General features: G+C 37.7%; 1 protein-coding gene across 7 annotated transcripts in view; it reads right to left on the minus strand.

Moving 5' to 3' along the window:
* The window catches only part of KCNH7 (potassium voltage-gated channel subfamily H member 7), a 363,576-nt gene that overhangs the window by 35,082 nt on the left and 303,232 nt on the right, over positions 1–25,262 (minus strand). For 6 of the 7 annotated variants that reach the window (XM_088146655.1, XM_088146653.1, XM_088146654.1 and 3 more), the window contains 4 exons: positions 24,592–24,791; positions 6,720–6,972; positions 5,461–5,666; positions 1,262–1,361 (listed from right to left, as the gene is read on the minus strand). In XM_088146655.1, the coding sequence (XP_088002781.1) occupies positions 1,262–1,361; positions 5,461–5,666; positions 6,720–6,972; positions 24,592–24,791 (759 nt within the window). The remainder of the gene's footprint in view (positions 1–1,261; positions 1,362–5,460; positions 5,667–6,719; positions 6,973–24,591; positions 24,792–25,262) is intronic. The other variant, XM_088146656.1, reaches the window with a different exon arrangement.

Raw genomic sequence — 25,262 nt, forward strand, 5'->3', positions numbered from 1 at the left:
CAAACCTCCTGAAAGTGTAGGATGTGCCTCAGTTTCTTCTGGTTGATCTAATCAGGCCAATAGTGACTGGAGCAGGCAGTCCTGCAGGTATCTGAGTATCAAACCATAAAGGGCTTTATAGGTCAAAACCAGCACCCGGTCGTATTATGTTGTACCCCATTCTGATATGATTTAAAATGATGAAAGGTTGCACAGAAGTGTAATACTTCATTTTGTTCATGGCATAATGGACAAAAACCAACATGAGAATAGCAAAACATATGAGACTGAACTTCCTGGAAGCAGAGAGAGCAAGAACAATGTTGGTATTTATTTATGTGCTCTCTGAAAGGGAAGTTAAGGATCACCCCAAAGAATATTGGAGATAATTTGCCTTGGATCCCTGTTCTAACAGAATCTTCACTGGATCTTGTATTTCTTACAAATGAAATGTGTCTTTCCATTTACAGATCGGCAAGTCTGGATCCAAACCAAAGAGTTAATTTTTGCTAACCTCCACTGCTCTTCGTAGATCAGCAGGGGTGTAGCACTTGGAGGAGTGAAGTCATAAAAGTAATTCATCTGGCACCCTGAAAAATTTCTATTAAAAATTCATGATGGATATAGGCTGGAAAGTTACTTTTTCTTTTTTCAGCATGTTTTTTTAAATATACTGTGTGTGTGTGTATATATATATATATGAGTAAAAATTGAAGGTCACCCAGGGATGTAATCTCTGTCAACAATTTCTGAATGTGGGTGAAGAGCAGTTTAAATATTTCATGAAGGCATTTTCTCGACAGCTTTGTTGTCTCTTTTGGCTTCATGCTTTAGAGAGGCCCTTTGATGAAAAAATAACATAGTACTTCTCAACAATAAGATACTGAGCTAAAAGCTTTCTTGTGTAGGATGCAAGTAACTTGGAAAGCATATTTTATACTGTATCAACAGTTCAGAAGGACATCAAATTAGAATTATAGTGCAATAAGGAGAAAGGTCTAATTGTTTAATTTCATAAACCTTGAAATCATGCTTAATGTCTACTTAGCAATAACCACTATTGAATCCAATGGAAGTTATTCCCACGTAAATGTGTATGGAAATGCAGTAAAAAAATGCAAGTCAGATAGGCATTTTGCCAGATAGAAAGATATTGGCCCCATCTGTGTACTGAGAAGTTCGAGCACATTATGACCATCACCAATCTTAGACAAACTGAGGATATATGTTTATGTGATTATCCTTTAAAAAAAAATCATTTAGTATATAAAGGCATCCTTACCTTTATCTATGTCACTTTCAAAAGACAATTTCCTTCTTCGGAGTTTACTGTTGTCACCATCTGAATCATTTGTTGTCTGTCGTCTTATTGTGAGATCAGCCTTGAAAAGAGAGACATCCACATAGGATAGATCAGAGACATTTGACTTTATTTTATAAAACTGTTCACTAGTTTACTTTGAGATGGATGCAAGCTTCTATTGTCCATAGTTGGAAGGGTTCCTTCTATTCACAGAAAGCTTTTGAACCATGGAGAGCTATTGATCCTAGAAAGTAGGGAAGGAAAGTAACCTTTTTCGTTGCCCTCAGTGCAGTTGTAAACTGTTGGAGGGTCAGGCTTCCCCAGCCCCCACAGAAGGATGGGGTGCAGAGGGTGCAGAGATATGGCAGAAAGGTCTTTCTCCTACTTCTGCTGGGAAGAGTGGGACATTCCAACACATAAAATTTTGTGCATAGGCGAACAACAACAGTAGCAATTCCTTTTCTGAGTAAGGCTCACAATTGATATTAGATGTGTGGGTGATGTTGAAGAGGAGATGTATCTTTAAAAAAAAGCATGTTAATAGAAGCACTGGAATGTTAATTAAAGTCCCCTTTACATCTTGTTCTCTGAGCTGTTTATTCTTTTTTAAATAGCATGTTCTCAGAAACAAGCTAGTGAAGAAAAAATTGAAAACAACCCTTATGGAATGTTTATTACTTCAGGCAGTAATGTAATAGTAGATTATAATTAGCTATGATGTTTAATTACACAATAACAGTAATAAAAGTTGATCTAGATAACAATAAAGCAGGCAAATTATATGCTCTTTTGTTTTATCTCTCTAATTCTTCCTTCTATCACTGAGCCAAATGGAGATATGACTTTCATAGCTGAAAAAGCAGCTTTTACTTTGGTTGCCCTTTATTCTAATATTTATTTCTGCTCTTTTTGAAGAATTTGTGAGACACACACAGTCATTTTTCGCAAACCAAACCAAACCAAACCAAACCAAACCAAACCAAACCAAACCAAACCAAACCAAACCAAACCAACCCAACCCCCACAGGATATTAGGTAGAAAGCAAAAGGCTGCCGACGTATTTCCCCTCAACACAGGAAAGATGTAGACAAAAGCTGTTAGAGAAAAATTAAAGTAACCTATCTGGAGTATGTTTACTGATAACAGGCCGCAAGCAGAGTGTCACAGATGGTTTCAGTGCTCAGTCCCGTACTATACATTCCTACAGATACAAAACCAAGCATTTTAGGGTGAAAGTTCTATATTTCTCCCTTGACACACTAGCTTTGTTTGCTTATGACCTATCTTTTATAGACAAGCATCCAAATCTTCACTTGAATGGTATGTCCCAAACTAGATTGGGTCATTTGGTAACTGCAAGTCAGTCTTTCTAAATGGTAAATAACCTTTTTTGTGTGTGTGTGCTTTTGAGCCAGGTTTTGACTCCTGGTGACTGCCTGGACTAGTCCCTGCAGTTTTCTTGGCAAGATTTTGGAAGTGGTTTGCCCTTGCCTGCTCCTTCCTAGGGCTGAGAGAGAGGGACTGGCCCAAAGTCACCTGTTGGCTTTGTACCTAAGGCAGGACTAGAACTCTCGGTCTCCCGGTTTTTAGCTTGATGCCTTAAACCACTACACCAAACTGGCTCCCTAAATAACCATTACCTGGAGAAATTTATTTAATAAATCCATTGCTCAGTAAAATACAGATGACCATTTACAGCACTTTTCCCTAATGTGGATATCCTCTAGAACAGTGTTGCTCAAACTTGGCAACTTTTAAGATGTGCAGACTTCAACTCCCAGAATTCTCCAGCCAGCATCCACACATCTTAAAGTTGCCAAGTTTGAGCGACGCTGCTGTAGATGCATGGACTTCTAAAATTCCCTAGCCAGTATGGCCACTGCTGAGAATTCTAGGAAATTTTGTCTAAAGATATTAGAGAAAGTTGATTTACAAAGTGGTCATTGAACTTTTGTTTAACCTAACTCTTTTGTCAGCCATTTAATTAAAATTTTAATGTTGCCCTGTTACTGTAGAGATTTAACTAGGTGAAGGTATCTAGTTAAGTGCTCCTCTGTAATGGGTTTTAAAAAGTTATATAATTTAATGCTCACCTTATGAGACCTTCATTCATCATATCATTTGCATTCATATTGTCAATTCATCCTTTCTTTTTGGATTGACATAAAGCTTACAATTCTTTCTACTCTTCCCCTTGTTTGGGGATAAAAGGGAAAGTTAGGTACCTTTTCCTTCCCTAGAATCCTTCTGTGATCTGTAGAGTTGGAAGGGGCCTTTTCAGTCCTCAAGAACCACCCATATAGTGTACAAGAAGTGTCCCCAATAGATGGCTGACTAGCATCTGCTTGACCACATCCAATGAAGGGGAGCTTACCCTTGTCCTGGGCCACTGGTTTTATCGTCAGATTGCTCTGACTGCTAGGTACCATTTTCTAACCTCCTTTTGGAATCTGCTTTTTTGTAACGTCAACTAAATGTTCCTGCATCCTGCATACTGAAATGAGAAAGAACAGGTCTTGATCTTCTATGTGATATCTTTCAAGTATTTGAAGAGTACAGGTAGTCCTCGACTTACGACTGTTCCTTTAAGAACTGTTTGAAGTTACAATGGCACTGAAAAAAATGACTTACGACTGGTCCTCACACTTACAATGTTGCAACATCCCCACAGTCATGTGATCAACATTTGGATGCTTGGCATGTATTTACAATGGTTGAAGCGTCCTGGGGTCATGTCATCACCATTTGTGACCTTCCCAGGGGGCTTCTGACAAGCAAAGTCAATGGGGGAAAGCAGGAATCATTTAACGATGTGATTCACTTAACGACCACAGCAAAAGAGGTTGTAAAATTGGGCATGACTCACTTAACAACTGCATCACTTAGCGATGGAAGTTCCAGTCCCAATTGTGGTCGTAAGTTGAGGACTACCTTTACTATCAAATCTCCTCTCAGTTGGCTCTTTTCATAGCTAAACACTTCAAGCTCCTTCAATTTCTCTTCAAAGGTCTTAGTTTCTAGTCCCCTAATTGTCTTCACTACCTTTCTCCTATTCCAATTCCTCTGAATTCTGCTTAAATGTGATGCCCAGAACTGGATACAGGGCCTAAGGTGGGGTTTTCCTCAGCAGCTAGTCACAGGTGGAAGTGGGAAGTATAGGCAGCTTTTCTTTTGCTTTCTGACTTCATTGATTAACAACGGGCATTAACAATAATGCTGACTGTTAGCCTTTCTTTTTCTTCTGTTTTCAACAAGCACAGGAAAAAGTTGGAAAACGGTGATACGATGGAATGTTCAGATGAACAATTCAGGAGAGGAACAACCCAAGAGGTTCTATCCAACCATGTGAGACTCCAAAGGCTGATAAAGGTGCAGATGGCAGGAGAGCAAGAGAAAGCCATTACATTTGAGCAGAAATGGTTTAAATTGTGGGTGCCTAAGGAAGAACATCCAAACAGTGCTAAACAACAATAACGCTTTGCTATTTATTGTAACCCAAATTTGGCTGCCTGAAACAGTTAAGTTACTATGCTGCATGGCTAGCCATCCCTGCCTGGATTGGGACTAGGAATTGATATGATGGAAACAGAAAAGAAGAAAAAGAAATGTATTTTCATATATTCTAATATGAAGCAGAAACTGCAGGCAATGAGAAAAATGTGGTTAGCAGGATAATTTAGGTAGTAATCTAGAGCTATTACTATATATATATATATAAATATATAGAGAGAGAGAGAGAGAGAGAGAGAGAGAGAGAGCGAGTGCACGTCATTGTCTTTACTGAGACTGAATTTCAGATTATGGATGCATTATTTCAAAAAATTGAGCCATGGCTAATCTTATTTATCTATTATGTGCTTCATTTCTAAAAATGTCATATAATTGCTGTTCCTTTCTCTGCTGGATATTAATATCTAATTGCTGTTTGTTTAAAAAAGCATTTGCGTGTGTATCTATGTATGTTTGATCAAGCAGTATGTTCTTCATGCTTTAGTCACTCACCATGAAAATGAATAAGCAATGCAAAAGGGGAGAATGTCAGCAGTTTTTTCCTTTGCTAATACAGTATTTATCTTTCTAGACCATTTGTTGATTTTTTTTTTGCCTTAAATTCATTAAGCTAAAAATCATTATTATTCAGACATGAAAGGATAGTCAAACATTGTAATTCACATACTTTTAGATTTTCATGTCTCAAGTTGAAAGTGAGCTCTAAATTGGTGAGAAACAGGTCTGAAAATTCAGGATACATATCCAAAACTTCTAATAAGTCTTCTCGTTGGATTTTATGCAAGTCACAGTAGGTTAGTGCTCTCACATCTGCATTTGACTTTCCTGGTTTTGCATAAAGATGGACCATCTCTCCAAAAATGTCATTTTTGCCTGTGACAGTAATGGAAAAGAATAATACAGTAATTACAAGAATTCAAATTTGTCCTCCCAGAAAGATTTAAAAAAAAAAGACACAAATATCTAAAAATAATGTTTATTTACTTTCCTTTTTTTTTTTTTTTTTTAAAAGCTTCCTTTCTGGAAACCTCACTAATGAATCAATACGGGTTCAATAGAATAACCAAATCCAATGTGATTTGGTTTCCCCCATGTTTACTTAATGGCTGCCATTTTCCCAAGATGGTGGTTATTGCCTAAACAGAATTCATGGACTTTTAGCTCTGGAGGTAAAGCTGCAATTATGCATCAGATTTCAGCTGATTCTAATTTCTTCTTTTTCCATTATTTTTTTCTAGTTAATGATCTTGGAGTATTTATAATCCTCATAAAAGATCCTTGTAAAACTTTGTGATGAATCAAACTCTTGACAGTAGGGATGGTTAGAGTTCTGAAGTCAAGATGTGTGCTGGGAATATGTTTCTGCCATCATGCATTCATCAGACTCCTCCACGTGTGGGCAGTTTATGGCAGTAATTGCTGGCAATCCCTAAAGGATGAGCACTGAAGTTACATCATTGTTATGCCTTTTCTGTATTCTGTAGTTCTGTAGACATACAGAGGACATACCTATACAGTGGACACATATTTTTCAACTAGCATAGTAGTAATGTACATCTGATCCTAGTGTAATTCGAGCTTAATCCTATTTTGTCAAGTTTTAGTAGTTGCTTTTCTGGGAGTCAAAACCATTATACAAGTAGGTTTGATTTAACTGCTTGATAACATATTCTTTCTCTCTAAACTTTGCATAATTTCACCCGTTGGGGGAGATGGGCGGCATACAAGTTTAACAATAAATAAAATAAATAAATAATTTACCTTTTATTTTAAAAAAAAGGGTTCACGTTGCATTCAGTATGATACTGGTACATATTCTCTTTTCATTCATTCTAATATACAATGCCGATTCTGCTCTTAAAAAGGAATTATTACTGAGCAAACCATTAAACATTTCCAGATTTTGTGGTACTTTTCAAAGCTTACCAAGAATTGCTACAACCATGTCATTCTTGAGAATTTCAATGGAGCCTCGGGAAAGGAAGTAAAGTGCAGTCAGAACATCACCACAGTGGACTAGTGTGTCCCCAGGAGGTGCATGAGTAGTCTTAAACTTCATAGCCAATGCCCGCAGACACCCTTTACTGGCCCCCTGGAAAGCTTTGCAGTTTTGAAGCAAACTTTGGTTGAGGTGAAGACAGATATCAGCTTGTAAACATTCTGGAAACCCCTTTAGGACCTGATGAAGATAATGTAAAAGTTTAGTACAATCAAGCTGCTTGACCTACAGTTTGGGAATATCATCTCCTTGCTCAATCAGGTGCCAAATAAACTGGCACAAGATCTGTAATACAATGGAGATCAAAATATAATCAGAAATTTGATTGGCAGCACAGTTATGGGTAAGGACATTCTAGGTTGATATAGGCTGCAGTCACATGATGTTCTTTCATTTAGCTAGCTGAATCAAAACCATTGGGATTAGATCTCCATCTACACACTATTTGTCACTAGAAAGTAAATGTGTCCAGAGTTGGATTCTTAATTTGATATGTCACTGGAGACAGGCCTGTCTTTTGGAGGGGGTGTGTGCAGGAGTTCTGGTCATGCTGAGATGGGAGGCCTGTGGTCCATAAATACCTTGGAAAGAGAGGAGGCTATGCCTTACTGGGTACCATGTGAGGGGAGTGGGATGAATAATGATTCATGTGAAGGGAGTAGGACGAAAAAGATGAATGTTTCACTGACTCAAAGACATGGAGCCAGCTTGTGCTGGAAGAAAGAATCCTCTAGCCTTATCAAGGGAAACTGACTGATGATGCTGATGCAGTTCTTCATAAATGGCAAAAGAGGTGGTTGACTCTTGCATTGGCTCCTGGGGAAATCCTCCTCCTGCCCTGGTCAGGTAATCGTGAGGGAAGCATGGATTCAGGCTGGGCCCAGAAAAAGCTTCCTTTTGGGGTTGGGGATCCCTGCTGTAGGAAAAATGAACAGATGGGGGGAAGGCACAGATTTGACCTTGCTTAATTTGGAGGTTTATGGAAGCAGTAGGACATCTGTTATTTGCTGCTAAGGACCAAGCTTGATGTAGATTAAACGTCTCTGCTTTTAATGAACATGATTAAAAAAAAAAAGAAGCAAAGAATATTTTTGCTGGTAGTGGAGGTGGCTGCTGATTAATGGAAGAGCAGCAGGTGGCATTGAGGAATCTGGTTCTTCCCTCCTTTGCTCCAACCTTGACCCAAGCAGTCCTTTGATGCTGCTAACTGCCCTTTGATTGCTAACGGTAGCCTCACATGAACTATTTTGTTAGGTCTGCTTCAAGGGAAGAACAGTTCACCCCCCTCTGCCTTCTATGATTATGAAAACGATTAATTCAGCTCTGATGACAACCCTTCAATGTCTCTGAAACCTGGCAGAGTCAAAAAGAGGTTCCCACCAGTCTTCCCCTACCTTTTATCATATTTGTATTTGTCCTGTTAAAAGGTATACTTGCCACTGGTTGTGGAGTTTTGGGGGCAGCTGAAAACCCTTTCCACTCTTCTACCTGTGGTTTGCCTTTATTGATACTCAAAGTTCTAGAACAGTGTTTCTCAACCTTAGCCACTTTAAGATGTGTGGACTCCAACTCCCAGAATTCCCCAGACAGAATTCTGGGAGTTGAAGTCCACACATCTTAAAGTTGCTGAGAAACACTGTTCTAGAAGATCACTGGAGACTGTCCAAAGGAAGAGCTATATTCCTGAGCCTAAGAGAGATGGATGACAATTCTATCTCAAACAATAGCTGCATGATTTGAACCTTGTGCCTCATTCTTTCTTCTCTATATCACCTGTGTATTATGAAGGAGAGCTCAATTTAAGTACAAAATAGCTGAGAAGAGGAAATGCTCTTCAGGATGCGACCCAAATAGAATAAATGGGATTTTACATCTATCTGCCACTTTAAAAGAATTTGTTACATTAATATATTCACATAATGCATCTAAATGCATGTTAATTAAATAAAACAATGTAATTCCAATGTTTAAATCTTAAGTTTTTGTTCCACTTCAGCACAATAAAGTTCTGTGCAGCCATTTAAAGATTCATAACCAAAATATTAATTCTATTCCTCCAGTACTGACAAGCAAAATATGGGTGATTTTTATATTTGACATGAGAATACCACTTCACCGAAGTGAAGCTATGAGTTAAGAAATGACTTTACACGGATAAGGCTTGTGCTGCGAAAGAACAAAAAACAATTATCATATAAAAGTTGCACAATTTAAGGTCTCATGGTCAGGAGTGCCATTGCTAAGCTCAGGAGACAAGAAACAAGATACTCTACTAGATTTCTATTGGTTGAGCGTATTCAAGATTACCTTTTTAAAAAAATAAACTTTTTTTTGTATATTTGTTGTGACAACAGAGTTCTGACTTTGGATCCTGAAGGCCTCTCTAAGAATGAAAAGCCCTCCCCGCCCCCCGGCTCCTGGATTGTGAATTGTGATGCTTTCCCCCAATAACTCTTTCCTCCTTTAGTCTCCAGTACCATCTCTAGTGCCGTTCAAAAGGCAAGCCCAATGCAGATTTTCAGAAGGCCAAAGGATGTGCAAAGTGGAGGAAAAACAACTGAAAATGATCCTCCACCTGCAGAAGAAACTCAGTCTACAGAGAAATGTGGATCCAACCCAGTGAGTGTCATAATTTCAGAGGTCAAGCACCCTTTAAAGCAAAAATGGCTCCATTCAACTGTTTATGACAAGTCCCTAAGGATAAAGAACCAATGAAATAATAAAAAACACAAGCACTCCTGTGAAGTAATAAAATGTGGCCTGAAGCAGAGTTTCTTTCAGGTTCTCATTTTTGCAAAAGCTAGTTTATCTCACTTTCAGTTAAGTTTTATATATAATCTTTGACTTGAAAATTCACTTGCATTTTCATGCACATTTTTCTTGCTATCTTGCATTCAAGATAGCTTAATATGCACATTTTTGCTAATAGTTTTATTAAATATAACATCTACATTTGCTTCAGTAATACATACACTTTTTCTATGTCTTTCAAACTATATTGAGCAGGGTGTTGGACTTGTTATGATTCTTATGATCTTTTTACACATTGTTTTTTGAGTGGAGAATTGCATTGCAAAATTCAGGGAAGTGCAAATTCCTTGAAAAGGCAAAATTAAGTAATCTCACTTTAAAATGCAAAGGAAACAAATGTGATTTCCCCACCTCCATCACTACTTCCTTCTCATCTCACCCACCTTGAATGGCATTCCTGCTCAGGACATTGCCGCCACACAAGAAATTGGCAAAAGACGAGATAACTTGAAAACAGAGGCATTTCTTAGGCAACTAAAGTCAGCTACATCTAATAAACGACAGACATAATTAACTTGGTTCTGCTTCTCTAAGCAATTAATCTGCACTTTTTAAATGGCCTGATCCTAAGAAATGATAATAAAGGCTCAGCATTGGGATTATAAACTTCTCCAGCAGCATAACGTTATTTATTCTTTTTTCAGTGGTACACAAACAAACCAATTCTAGCAGCAGAACATTATTTAACCTTTGTTCAGTTGTCACGTGTCTCAACTGAATGTATGAAGGCTTTCAAGGGTCAAGCCGGTACTTTTATTGGACACAGAAACCTCCTGGAAGCCAGTGCAGTGCCTGCAGTGTGGATGAGCGATGGCTGCAGAAGGTCTGGCTTGCCAGCACACAGGCAGCTGCGTTCTGCACCAATTACACTTTCGGAGTGGTCTTCAAAGGGACCCCCGTGTAGAGAACACTGCAGTGGTTTATTTTGGTGCTGATGAGGCATGCGTTATGGCTACCAGGTCCTCTCGCACTGGGTAGGGCTGCTAATGGGCATACCAGCCAAAGCTGGGTGAAGCTCCTCTGTCCTTGGCTTCTACCAGCACCCAATGCAAGTCCAAGAGGGCACCCACGTCATAGACCTACTCTTTCAGGGAGTGTGTATTTGCATATTTTAAATGACAAAAGATGAGTAATGAAGGCTGTAAACACATTCGTAAATGAGTAAATTGCACTGATTATAATGGCTGTGCCATTACCAAAAGCCATGCTGTGCTATGTAACATTAATGTTGTTCCATCAGATCGGACCTGTGTTCATCATTAATGCTGTAGTGATGTTGGGGACGGGGGAATTCCATAGCAAGAGATTCAGACACTGAAAAAGTTAAAGGGAAATCTACACATGTCAATCCAAATAAAGCCATAGAGACATCTGAAATCCCCAAAAATAAACCTCTAAAAAAACTCAATCAGGAGTGGGAAGGCTCCCATTTCAGGGGAGCTTTTCAAAAAAGAGACGGCTAGCTCCAGTTTGCTTTTGCCTTTCACTTTCCTTCCCATCAGACCGAGTCCCTTAAGGTGGCTGAAAGTCAGGTAAGAAGAGATAGAGAGAGCTCCAAGTTGGAAATCAAGGAATTATTCAGCAGGACGCTGCAGGACTAGTGAAGTTAAGATGCAGATTAGGATATCTTATTTTATGGACTGTGATTGGAGCTGGGGAATTTCGTTTTGGGTGTGTGTATGAAAGATTCTGGTGTGGGAGTGGAGGATGAAATCAACCTCTTCCAAAACCATTATTCATCTCTTCCTTTTCTTCCTTCTTTTCTGCCTTTCAACTTCCTTCTAGTTCTTTAGTCCTGATAAGTGTAATCAAGACTTGAATGCTTAATGAATCAGTAGCTTTCACCTGGGAGGGGGAAAGGAGAACTAGCCTTTAGCACACATTTACTCCCTCCCAGCTACATTTTCCAAGATACTGATGGAAAGAGGATTGCCACTTGCCTCCTTCTGAGTAAACAGGGCAGAGAGGGATTTCTATGGGGAAAGAGTTGGCAGCAGCATTACGGAGGCAGTTCTTCCTATGAGTTATGAGTAGATAACAGTAGGGTTGTGGGGGAAGGTTGAGAGTCCCCTGATAGGAGCCAACTGTACCCAGCCCACCACTTTCCATGGGTTACGTACACCCCATTACAAGTGTACATTCTCGATTGTTTGCATTTGATGTACACAACAGTGTATATCCTGCCCTTCCCCATAAAAAATGTTGCTCAAAGTGGCTAAGACATTATATACATTATATATGATGAAAAACTAACACAATTAGCATAAGATTGTCAGATGAAAAATAGTACACTATCAGGAGGAAAAAGACAAGAGCCAATTTAGATGAAGACTCTAAAATTAAAAGAAAGTGGTATTTAAGTAGGAATGTTTTAGAAGCTGACTTCACAGAGGAAGACACAAATAGAAGAAGAAGTCCCAGCCTCTTGGGGCAGAGAGTTCTTTCCTTAGGGCCTGCAAAGAGCAGCTCCTCTCCAGTTTTTTGCCAACTGGCGAACATGCTTGAGAGGAGCTTAATTCTTTGGATTGGATCTATGTTTGTACAATTATTTAAAGATCATGTTTTTAATGCCTTGGAAAAGTCTACATCTAGATAACTCACAACTAGTATCAGGTAATTAATTATGTGTTAATTCAATGTGTACTGTACACATTATGCTTTGATATCAGCCAGGTCATATACTGTATGTTAACACTGTTGAAAAGTGCATATTCTGGGGTTACAATCCTTTGCTTATTTCCTTTAGTAAGTAAGTCCCAGTGAACTCAAAAGGACTTACTTAATACATATGCCTAGTACAGGGATGCAAGAAAATGACTAGAGCAGAGACTAAAGGCATTTCTCAAGCAACCAAGAGGTATTTAGGTATAAAGGTACAGAAGCCTTTTATCAATCAGTCAATATACTGTATCTCCACTTCAACTTATCACCTCTTTTTGAAAATCTCAGTTTGAACCTTTGATTGAATGAGTTGAATTCTAATTAGAATATTGGCATATGCTATAACTGAAAGTAGGAGCATGCAGTGATTCTTAGCACTTATAATAATCTGACCCATCTTGTACTGAACAGGGCTTTGTTCGTTCTAATTGATTCCTGGTTTGGGAAACTTGGGGCTCCACTGTTTAAAAAAAAATACTCCAAATCTCCCTCAGGAGGGATCTTTCCCCACTTTCTTCTACCCTTTCATTAAGCAAATGACAGAGCATTAGCTACTGTGATGCAACCAATACACCTCCCCCCTTTTATCTTTTCTGGCAATCAAATGTTCAGAATTTCTTCATAGGAATTCTGTAAGACAAACTCAGAGTACAAGCTGCTTTCATGGCATGACTGTACAACACTGCAAGCCTTCATTCTCTACCAGTAGTGAAACAGGCTGGTTGTAGATGGATGGATGGCTCGGTTTCTTCCAAGGAACCACCTGGACATTCTCCTGGTTGCATCTTTAGGCAATAGCTACCACAGAGACTCCCAAGATAGACTGCAACCTTTCAGTGCAATCCCTCTTAGTCAACTCACACTGTATTTTCCTTGTTTGTCCAACTTCTCAGAAGCCCTGCAGAAATTATGGCAAGAGACAAACTTTTTGAAGATACATAGTCTATCCGGGAGATTACATCCAGTTTCAGCTATCTGCTGTGTATATTGCCATGTGCAGGTTACTTTTTCAGTTTAGGGAATTTAGCTGCTTCCTGCTGAGAAACTGAGGAAACAGAAATACCCTTGTTTTGTTGATTGGTACTCTACTAATTCCCTTCCTGCCTCCTCTGGCCAATGCACTTTATGTAGTACATACAGATGCCATAATAGGAATCTGCTGCCCATTCAAATACATGGTTTTTCTTGCTGCTGAGCTCAGGAGGAAAGCCTTGAAAGGACCACTGGGGACCAATAATGACTAACTCTCTCTTTTTCTCCTCTCCTCTCCCTGGAAGAATTAGACTAGATTGGCATTCCCCAATATGGAATTCTCCAGATGTTTTGCCCTACAATTTCTGCCATTTTTGATCAGTGGACTTGCTGCCTGGGACTGATGGGATTTGCAGTACAAAACATCAGGTTAATCTACCTAGAGAGTTTTGGAAACATTAGCTAACAGTTCTTGAGATAACTTTTAATTATAGTGGGGTGGGAAGAGCCATTTATTCACTCGTTCAATGTCTTTGGCCACTCAGTTCAAAATGACTCTGGGCAGCTTGCAACAAATTTAAAAACCAAGATAAAAACAAAAAGCAAAATAAATAGCAACTGAGGACCAGCATTCCTCCCCATAAAACATTTTAAAAAATATCTTTTAGAGTTAGACTCACTCAATCTCCTGGCCTAATGCCTGCAGGAACAGCCAGTTCTTCACTGCCTTTCAAAAAGCCAACAGGGTCAAGGGGATTAGCTGTTCCATAGGGCACAAAAGAGAAGGCACACTTCCTGTGTCCCATCAGATGCCATTGCTTGATAGAAGGGATTCAAAGCATGTCACACACTTACCACACATTTGCACACATTCATCATGTTTGTAAACCAGTTGGTTAGAACATACTAAAAGAAATGATTGTATTTGGAGATACACTCATAAGGGTGGAAAGAGTTTATAGGGAATACATTTTGACCACATTTTCATAGAACAAAATATCTAGGCCAACAGCAGTCTGTCTCTGTCTCTCACCCGGCAAAACTAGCTAATGTTAGATATGCTTAGTCGTTAAGAATGGTTGACTATTTTAATCATGAGGAATAGTTCTTCATTCTATCTTGCCTGACTGCTCATTGGAAGGATTGATACTGAAGCTCAAGCTCAGATACTTTGGTCACCTAATGCAAAGAGAGGACTCTTTGGAAAAGACCCTGATGCTGGGAAAAATTGAAGGCAAAAGGAGAAGAGGACGGCAGAGGATGAAATGGTTAGATAGCATCACTGAAGCAATGAGCATGAAACTGAGCAAACTCAGGGAGGCAGTGAACGACAGGAAGGCCTGATGCAATATGGTTCATGGGGTCACGAAGAGTCAGACACGACTTAACGACTGAACAACAACAAAAAATATTTGAAAAACCCATCAGGCATCACTGGAATCATCTTTTAAAAAATGCTTAGAGTGTTTAGTCTCTCTACCCCTAATTCCCTTTCCCCAAGTCTTGGGGTTTCTGTGGAAAACAGGTGTTCTAGAAAAATTATGGTCTGTTCCTGTGTTCATTCCTTAGAGCTCTCCCATTTTAAAGATCTGCAGTAGAGAATGCCTGAGAATATAAAATCCTGTTAAAAACACAATCTTAGGACAAAATCGCATGCCATAGATTTTTCATCTCTACCTTCCCAATGGTAGAGAAATATGTAGCTTTTAGTTCTCTGATGGCTTTGAAATTCACAGGGGCAAAAAGGAGACATACGTAAGGGGAGTTGCAGGCAAAGGTGCTACTAGAGTGGAGTAAGCTTAGATCTGCATATTCTGAGAGCCCTCTGTTGTGGGGAAAAATGCCCACTTTAAATGAGGAACTGAAGCGAGTGGAGATAGATGCAACAAAGTAAAATTTATTGGCAACTACAGTGATCACTGGGCTCCTCGCCAAAGAATGGCAGAAGAGCCCCGAACAAAGCAAGATTACAGGTTATATATCTTTGGTTTATTACACTACAGAAGAAAGGTAAAGAAAATAATGTAAATCACAGTGTGATCCTTACACTGGAATGCCTTTGACAAGAGATCGGGGGGCAACCTTACTATGGTGCCCCAGTGTTCCTTCGCACTATAAGGATTCTATTCTACTAAATACTATCATCTTGTTCTGTGTACAATTGCACTTATTGCATCCACATAACTTCCTCCTTTCACCCCATTCCATTCACACTCAAAGGAAGGACAGTTGTCTGATTTCCATTGTCTGCCTCTACTCCAGGGTCACAGCACTAGTCTTTATTACACAATGTAATTCTACTGTAATTATGCTTTAACTAATGAATGAACTATTTCTGAATAATAAAGAGGAAAATGGAGCATAAATGAATGAAGTGTAAATGAATATACTCTACACCTCAAATGATCCTCCATCAGCCATAAGCGATAGAACTACACTGGACAAGCAGTTAGTGTTTTCCAAGTGCATCCAAACCAACCAGATATCATGCTGCCTTTTGGGAGCCCAGAGCCAAAAAACCAGTGGAGTGGTGAGCAGATGAGCTTTATTACCCACTGACCATCACCCCACTGGGTGGACCTGTTCTCATAACCCTATAAAAGTAGTTATTCTCCAAGCTTGGGTTCCTCCCATTAAAAACCTATTGTTGAATGTTCTTTTCACAAAAACTTCTTACAATGTATTTGCTGCTTTCTATCTAGTAAAAATCTGATCATTGCCATTAATGTCTTCAGTCTACAAACTGTTGTAACCCAGTGCAAGGAGGTCTGCCCCGATTCATAGCAGTGGAAAGTCAAAGGGAATATTACAGTACTGTTTCAGCTTCTGCATTTTCTGTAACCTGCAATGTGCAATTGAAGCTCCTGATTCTGAAAGATTTAATAAAGCATGGCTATATTTATCACATCAGATTGGACTACTTGGCCAAAAGGTACATATACTTCATCTTTGCAGGTTTCATACAACCTGCTTAATCAGATCAGGTAAGGACTTAGCAGCTGGAATGACATGACATGCCATGCTTCATTCCTTTAATCTTGGTTAGATGTTTTGTGGCTTCTTTGTGAAAACTCAGCCTGTTTGGTTAGATTCAATATATTATGACGACCCCTGATACCTCAAGGAAACCCAAATCACCCCATGGAATGAATCTCTTTATCAAGATTAATTTAAGCTATCTCATTCTGCATTGAAACTATATATAGACTTATTTTATGAGGTAATATATTGCAAGATCAATATATGTGAATCTGGAGAGAGGAAAGCAGAAGCTTTACATGATATTTTAGCACTCCTTAGAACAGTTCATAGTTTTTTATACTTCAAATAAGGATTTTATCACTGTTATTAAATGCAATACAACATTATTTCTCAGTTGTAATAACCCTGCACTGCAGAGGAAATGTGTTTCATTTTTTATCTGTCTGTCTGCCAGAATTTGGAAGGCTAATCCAGTGACAAAATTGAGAATACCAGAGGGTAATAATATTTGAATCCTCATTCCATCTGTAACTGATTCTATAAAGTTGGAAGATAGTGCATAGAAGATGATGGAAAGAGAAGGCAGACATTCCATAATGCTCAAAGGATGAAAAATCAGGTATACATTGAGATAGAAATACGGCTTATTTTAGAAGTTAATAAAAATAAAGGGAGAATTGTTCAAAAGAAACTCTCATATGGAATTACACTTACTTTATAATTTATCTTAGTGTTCTTCTATTGCCTCCCAGCACCGACATTCAGAGAATTGGTGAAGGGTGGAAGAAACAGCTTCAATCTTAAATACTGTACTATCTTCCAGAACTGTCACAAGATATTTGCATTGTGATCATACAACAAATCTTGGGTTGTTGTTTTTTTATAAAACAAATCATCTTCATAAACTTTTCCATAAAGCAAGGCATGTTGATTTGATTGTGGTATTTGAAGTAAACACACATATTTGCTTGTTAATAAGCCCTATCAAATCTCTGTGGGCTTGCATGGAGAATAGAATGCTTAGGACTACAACTTTCATTATCTATTTACTGGGCTGTTTAGCTATGAAATTCAACAAGGCTATCAGTTCTTCCTTTTAACAGAGCAGGTACTTTATTTTAGTTACTGATAAGGAGTCATCTCAGTAAATGCCATTCTGTCTCCGAAGGCTGGCATGACGTGGCATATCCATAAAGATATAAGTACAAACATTCAAATTACCACCATTTTTTTCACTGATCATTTCAATTGCCCTGTTCTGAGGTCACCCAGTGTGGCTTTTCTGTTTGATATTTGTGAGGGTTCACTGATTAGATCACATCAAACTTTAATATTTTATTAGTCCTTGTGGATTTTGCATTATACCATACTTGAGAGCCTTTGGGCATCAAAATATGGTCATCTGAGCCTTTTGAAACATAAATATTATTCTATTCTTCCTATGAAGGAATATCTAAAAGTTGCAGTCAAGAGGAGCAGGGACCCTGGCAGCAGGTACGTAGCAGCTACCAAGGATATTTTATAATTTTTGGTACTAATCAATTAAGCCTGCTTAACCAGAGATTACGATTTCAGCTATTGTTTACCAGTCCATAATTCAAAAAATCAAACAAGTATAAATTGGGTTGTGTGAAATTGTGGTATAGTTTTATTGCATTTAGCACACACATTTCTGCTTTAAGCCTGTAAAGGGATCTCTAAGTATTAAAGATGGGACAAAAGTTATGAATATTGCTTTATGGTTGTGAATATGAATTTGCAAACCAACATGACTAGGACATTCAACTAACATATGTTCAGAATCTGATGAGATATATTTTACATTTTAATCTTTATAAGATTACAAAATCAGTATGGTTGACTTGATGAATGGAAATCCATGGAAGCATGAAAATTAGGAAAGGAAACACAGGCATGTGTTTCTCTGCTCCAAATTGTGCCTTTCTGTAATGAACAGCTTGCAAACTAGTTAATACTGAATGCCTACAGCAGAGCAGAAGAGATCTCAATCTGATGTACTGACGGAGAATTAGAAGAAGTGCAAAGGTTTTTGTATTTCTTTGATTTAGGCCTGCCTGACTCCAAATGACTCTGTGCAGCTCACAATTTAACAAAGAAAATAAAATACAATACCATTCAAAAATGTAACCAGCAAAAAAACTAAATAAGCAACAGCAGATTAAAAAGCAAGATGGCGGATCCAGCCAACACAATACTCATTAGGAGCTCCAACTACCTTAGCCTAAGACCTGGGAGAAGAGGCAGATCTTCAAGGCCCTCCAGAATGCTATCAGGGTGGGAGGATAGTTCCTCATTCCAGAGGGCAGGTGCCTTTTTTCCTAGTGTGTCCTGGTCTCTTGGCCTTAACCCCAGACCTCCCTTGTCTCCTGCATATGTCGCCCACCGTAAACTTATCTACATAGGATTGTATAGTTTTCTTTATCTGAAGCATTATTCAATTTAATGATAAAGTCTGTGGAACACCCAAGAAGAGTTAATATGTGGACATCTAACTGAATAGACATACAGGCCACTTAGTCATAGTCTTCCAGGACTGTTCCATTTTAAGTCAAGGCAATTATTTTTAAATGTTTATCTGCAGATATAAATCAGTATGTGCAAATGATATGTACATATGCGCCTTCTTTTGTCCTCTCTTTTGATAATGGTTTTTGTCTCTCTTAGCTATGTATCCAAGGCCATCTTACTTTCCAGGCTCTTGCCTTGCTATTGGCCCATCACAATTTGGGGTGGGTTTGCAAGAACTGAGTTGGCAAAGAAGTGACTTAGGAACAAAGGGAAGCAGGGGAAACCTGTAAAAGGCAACGCAAGCAAGAGATAATAAAGTTGGCTTTCTGCTGCGTTCTACAGCTCAGATGCTACCTGATAGGACAAATAATGGCTGGATTTGCAACTCTGCTTATGGGAAGCAGAAGTTATTTAATTATTTATCACATATATTTCTATACTGCTCAGCTCCCAAGACTCCAGGTGGTTTAAAAAAATAAGGCTAGAACACAGGATTGCCCAAAGCCAATAGTCATAATAAACAAACCAAACTCCTTTGGCTACAGCAAACTTCTTATTTGCCAGCGCATATTGTGTGGATAACATTTAAAATATAGAATCATCGAGTTGAATCATTCTCCATTGAATTCAACTCCTTGTTCAGTGCAGGAATTCAAATGTAGTCTGCTCATGAACATATCCAACAAAGGGGAACCAAATAATCTTGAATTACTGATTCTATGTTGAACTTTTTTTTACTGTTTTTGTTTAAAAACATTCATTCTAAAATCCCATTTGTCTTCCTGTAACTTGAATTCATTATTTTGTGCCCAGCTGTCTAGATTAATGGAGGCTTTCTATCTAGCACCTTTTTCAGTATTTGAAGAATGCTATTATATCCCCCCTCAATTTTCTCAATCTTTCTTCAAAGGAATTAACTTTTTAGTTTTCTGATCAGCCTCACTGCCCTTCTCAGAACTTGTTCTAGGTTGTCTATGGTACTTAGAACTGGACTTGATACTTGAGGTGGGGTCTAATCAGTGTTGAATAAAGTGGAAGTATTTCTTCCAGTGATTTGGAAAGTCTGTTTCTAGTGATGCAGCCTAAAGTTGCATTTGCCTTTTACAATCATTTCACTCTATTGATTCGCATTCAATTTGCATTCAAGATATGCTTTACAGCTGCTGTTATCAGACAGGCATCCCCCATCTTAGTTTCCTAAATATGTTTGTATTTGTCTCTATTAAATGTTGCTCCATTTTTTTTTCTCAGCTTATATCTCTAACCTATTAACATCATTCCAAATTTCATTTTTCTTCTAGAGTACTTGATATTCTACTTAATGTTGTGTCATCTGAGAAGCATTCTTTCTACCTCTTCATATAAGTCATTAAAAATACTGACTTATTTAAAACCTAGGACTGAGTTATGTTGCATCTCATTAAATACCTCACTTCATTTTTACGAGGAACCACTGATGAGAACCTGTTAAGAATGGCTTTTATGCCAGCTATGTATTCACTTTGTCATGCCATCCAAGTCATAATTAAATAGCTTGTTAATCATAATATTTTGGGGTACTTTGTCAAATGTTTTGGTGACACCAAGATATATTATGTATACAGCATTCCCATAATCTGTTAAATAAGATCAGTCTGGCAAAGTTTTTCCTTGATAAACCCATGATGAGTTTTAGTAATTATAGCCTTGTTTTCAATGAACATACAGACTGATCTTTTATGATCTGTTCCAGAGTTTCCCAGGTATTGAAGTTAGACTGAATGGCCTCTAGTTCCTTGGATTCTTTCCCCATTTTGAAGACAGGGACACTGATTTTCCTTCAGTCATCTTGTACTTTATCCAATCACTAGTGTCCTCCAAGATAATACCGAAAGGTTCATTCTTTTTCAGAATTTGGACTGTGATTAAAGTAAATCCCAAATCCTGTTTATCCAAACATTGCATATAAAGTTATCAGTAGCACAATTTTTCAAAAGTGTATTCTACATTGAAATTTATAACCAAAGAAAAGAAAAGATGAAATAGAGTAAAAAGTGAACAGTTAATTATATTCTGAGCCTCTCTCAGTACAAGGACAACATTCTTTTGATTAATTAGTCATTTGGAATAAGGTATGGAAAAAGTATTAACTTCTCCTTTTTCAATAAATATGCCATAAGGGTTTATTGTCATGAGCCCTATCTCAGTATTTTTTCCCTTTTTTTATTTTTCTATATTAACATTAACACTTTAAAAAGCATTTTAAATAATCCTTCATAACATTAACAGTGAATATAATTATACAATGCATGCATTAGCTTTTCACAGCAGGAACTATTCTTTCTTTGGACTAGACTACACTCAGTTTGCATAATTCAACCTGGCCCAAAACATCTTAGGATAGTCAAGTGATCTCCCCTTGAATCTCAAAAACTCTGCTACTGTAATTGCTACTGATGCCAGATGAGAGATTCTTCATAATTAACTATTATGCATGATCAAGTGATTCAAGGAACATGTGAGTTCATCTCATGTACATATGGCTCTAAGAGAAAGAGAAAGCTTTTAATTTTTGCTACTAGCATGCATATAGTGGGAGTGAAAAAACCCTAACACAACTGAAAGCATAGAGTGATAGGCATGATGGCTTTATTCAAATGTGACATTTCTATAGAACTGCTGACCATAAGCACAGAATCTTTTTTTGATAGAGAAGAATGATCAGAATTGTGGGGCTGAACCATAGACCATAAACATGGTACCTTCAAAATATTTTTCAGTTTAGATTTCAGTTTTGCTTTTTTCTTTCTTTTTTGGTTGCCCCATATCTGATTTTGCCAATACCCTTCTATTTATCAATCACATTGCTAAATAGGAAAAAAACCATTATTTAAAAGAAAAATCACTAAAACAAGTTTAATCTCAGTTGTTAACATGGGATATTCATTTTTACACTGGAATTAAATTGGATATAAATACCTCCTGCTCTTACCAGTGGGTGGTGTTATTCCATGTATTAAGGTATGAAGCAGACAAGAAAAAGATAAATCTTTCATAAGTACAACATATAAAAAACAGTTGGTACAACAACCTTGCATCAAAATTCATTTGATTATTCTCCTGAAGATAAATATATGGAATTTCATGAGCATAAGAAATACAATATTACAAAATGCCACTGAATGATGTTTATTGCTGCATTTGGATTTAAAGCAGCTGTCTCATACCTTCTCATGTGCATGCAACAGCAACTGGAGTGGCTAACTGACATCCCACCAAGCGTACTGATGAATATGAGATGACAAGCCATTTAAGATTGCTTTTCAATACACCAAAACTTACACCTTGCACTATTCAGCTGAACAGCATCCAGTTATTTAGCAATATTAATTGGAGTAACTAGATGTCAAATCTTTTAATGAATGCTTTGATAGAGACAAGTCAGTTATTTAATAACTTCAGAAATAATAGGTTGGTTTCAGACCAACTCAAATACTATTTTAGAAGCTTTGGCCATTCACATTCTGAGAGTTTTGATAGTTGCTCACAATGAGATACTTCATTTACAGATATTCTTTTAATAATTCTGATAATGTGACTTTTGGTACTAACAGTGAATTCCTTTACCTGTCTACCTATAAGTAAATTTCATTGTTTTCAATACACCTTCTCTCAGGTGTAAAGCAAGTATATTAATGGTTACAGAAACTAGACTGAATTAAAATATTTTCTGATAGAGGACTTTTTTGATGTTGAGTTGCCTGATTTGGGATACTTATTGTTGCATTCATACTGACAGCACAACTGAAAAAAGAGATTGTAGTAAAAATATCCTTTTGATATCTTTTTTCCCTTTATAAATCAAGAGAATCCCTTTTTTGATTTATAGCAGAAAATCAGCCATTCCAACAGCCATCTTAGGGATTCAGAAATTAAGTGTAATGAATGAAACATAACACCTCCCTGAAATCATTTGTATATTTGCTACTGACTTCAACTTTTTTTCAGTTTACTGGACCGTCTTATAAAATATTTTATTTCTTTGAATGGTACCTGCAGGCAAGTTGCTCTCAGGTGATAAGTTTAGAAGGAAGATGTTGGCTGTGCAGCACTTCAGTTCTGATTCCCAGAAGGTGCAGCTGAAAAATAGTGCCTCTGTAGCTCTTTAGCTACACAGCTGCGACTCAGGATTGCACATCTGCCCGTTGCACTTTCTGTGCAGTCCCAAGAAATAGTGCCGCTGCTCTGAAGACTTGCAGCAAATGTTACACTTATGCCCCTGGGCCTTCTAAAGAACCTTTTGGAATCAAATCTGAAGCACTGCACCGTTCCAAGTGTACAGTGAGGCTGTTTCTGTCGATGGCATACAACGACATACAACTGTGATATGTTCTCTGTGATCTTGTTTAAACCAATTTTTTTGTAATGGTGAGAGTTCAAAAGCAGAAGTCAGTACTCTTCTGGTGCAAAGCCTCATGGGATATTAGGCTATTCTTGGAGAAAGTGAACTATGAGCCTGCATTCCCACAACGATGGAAATGGTAGCTTTAAATTCAGTTGGTATGGGCAGAGCCACCAGGGAAGAGATATTATCAGCACAGTGGATGATTAGATCAAATGTGAGAACAGGGCCATTAAAACACATTTGAACCGTTGCTCTAAATACATCCAAGGAGTTAGGTTTGCCTGATGGGGTTTTGAAGTTCCATGTGCTGTATAGCAAACAGCTTTGGAAACTTGCCTCAATTTCAGAAATGGTTGGTTTAAAAAAAAAAAAATGGCTCCAGTTTGAGACAAACACACTCATGGCTTCCCTCACCTATTTATTTATTTATTTATTTATTTATTTATTTATTTATTTATTTATTTATTTATTTATAATTTAAATTAGAATGCAACTATCTTATCACCTTGTTGGACCCAAACCTTGACCAGATGGATTGATTTTACTGCAGCAAAGCCCTCTAGCATTGATGGCATTTGTATCAGGCTTAAAGCAGTTTAATTTAGGATTAAATTATATATTTTATGAATATGTATGCTCCCCTGCTCTGTGGGAATATCTGATTTTACTGAAAAGCAGCTTTGGACATGATAATTAAAAGCAGAAGAGCACTGGAGCGTTTTTCTGCCTGTGCTTTGCTTTATTAAAATTGCATGTGTATATGTCCGTGTATGTACACACCCATAGCAGCTACTATGGAAAAACAGCTAAGTGCATATTATGATCTTGAATGAGAGCAAAAAGAAAGAATTAACTCCTCACTTTGAGATTCTTCTTTCAACTGCTGCTTTTGAGTTTGCTTTTCCATTGAAAAAAAGAAAAGGAAATATGTAATTACATTATATGGTATATTTTGCCTTAAGCATCTCACTTAAGGCAAACAGATATTCATATGGTTCTTTTCATCATCCATTGAATACATTTTGGCGCGTACTATGTATGATGTTATGCTACTTTCAGCAAAAAATCTGCAGTTACCATTTTATGTAGCAAGGCTTGATTTTGTAAGGAATCAATTCTAGAATAATTGCTCGTGATCTTTGTCTAGAGTAATCTGAAATCTGTTTTGTATACAACTGAGGTTTGAAATTGTACAGGTCAAATTGGTATTTTTGCAAAGCATGATACTATATTATATTGATTATTTATGTATTAGATCAATTTATATGGTTAACCATATCACAGTACAACTCTGGGGGGCTAACAACACATAAAAACAATAAAAAAATATTAACAAAGAGTTAAGGGTCGTTAGCGTTAGAAATAAAGCCTTTTCACATCACGAAGTTCAGTGTTCTTTCTTTGCCATTTGGGTTTGTATATGTGTGCATGCATTAGTTGCTAAAAGCAAATGTACATACCATGTTCATGTCAATGCCATTTGTGTACGTCCATGCATGCTGGAAATATTCTTCAAGTCGCTGCCTCAGTGGGTTGGGAATTTGATGAAAGCGAATGAACTCTTTTACACGCAGCATCTGCATGTGATACCGTGCTGTTCCAGAATATAGTCTTTGGATTATTGCAGATACATTTCCAAAAATGCTTGCATACATTAATGCTGGATTAAGATAAAGCAAACGAACAAGGGGTTGGCTAATATCATTGTACATGTACAAAATGGCTTGTTACAATATAATAGTTTTCAAAATCCCCACATTTTACAGAGGTGGCAACTGACATGGATACATGCCTACTGTCACTTACACAATTGCAAAAACTGGAAAACAAAGATGGTCACAAGTGAGTACACAGCCCTGGCTACTTGTCCAGGCTCCACATAGAGACACTCGATCATGCATCATGGAATGAAACTTAATGTTCCAGTCCTAAAAATATGCCGAGTAAGAGAAGTACCCAAAGTTCCCAGTTACTGGGATCGCCCTGCTTAAAGCTGATGGGACAATTCTGCCCTGCAAAACTGCAAGTTACAGTACTTCTAACACGATGCTAACGTGCATTAATAACAAAAGATTTGTCCCAATATGCTGTTTGATATTGGATCAAGCTGTATTTTCCCAATACTGCTGTA

The sequence above is a fragment of the Python bivittatus genome, unplaced genomic scaffold (assembly GCF_059951505.1).
Source record: "Python bivittatus isolate LINGU-HERP-01145 unplaced genomic scaffold, Pbiv_v1 ctg000480_np1212, whole genome shotgun sequence".
Lineage (NCBI taxonomy): Eukaryota > Metazoa > Chordata > Lepidosauria > Squamata > Pythonidae > Python > Python bivittatus.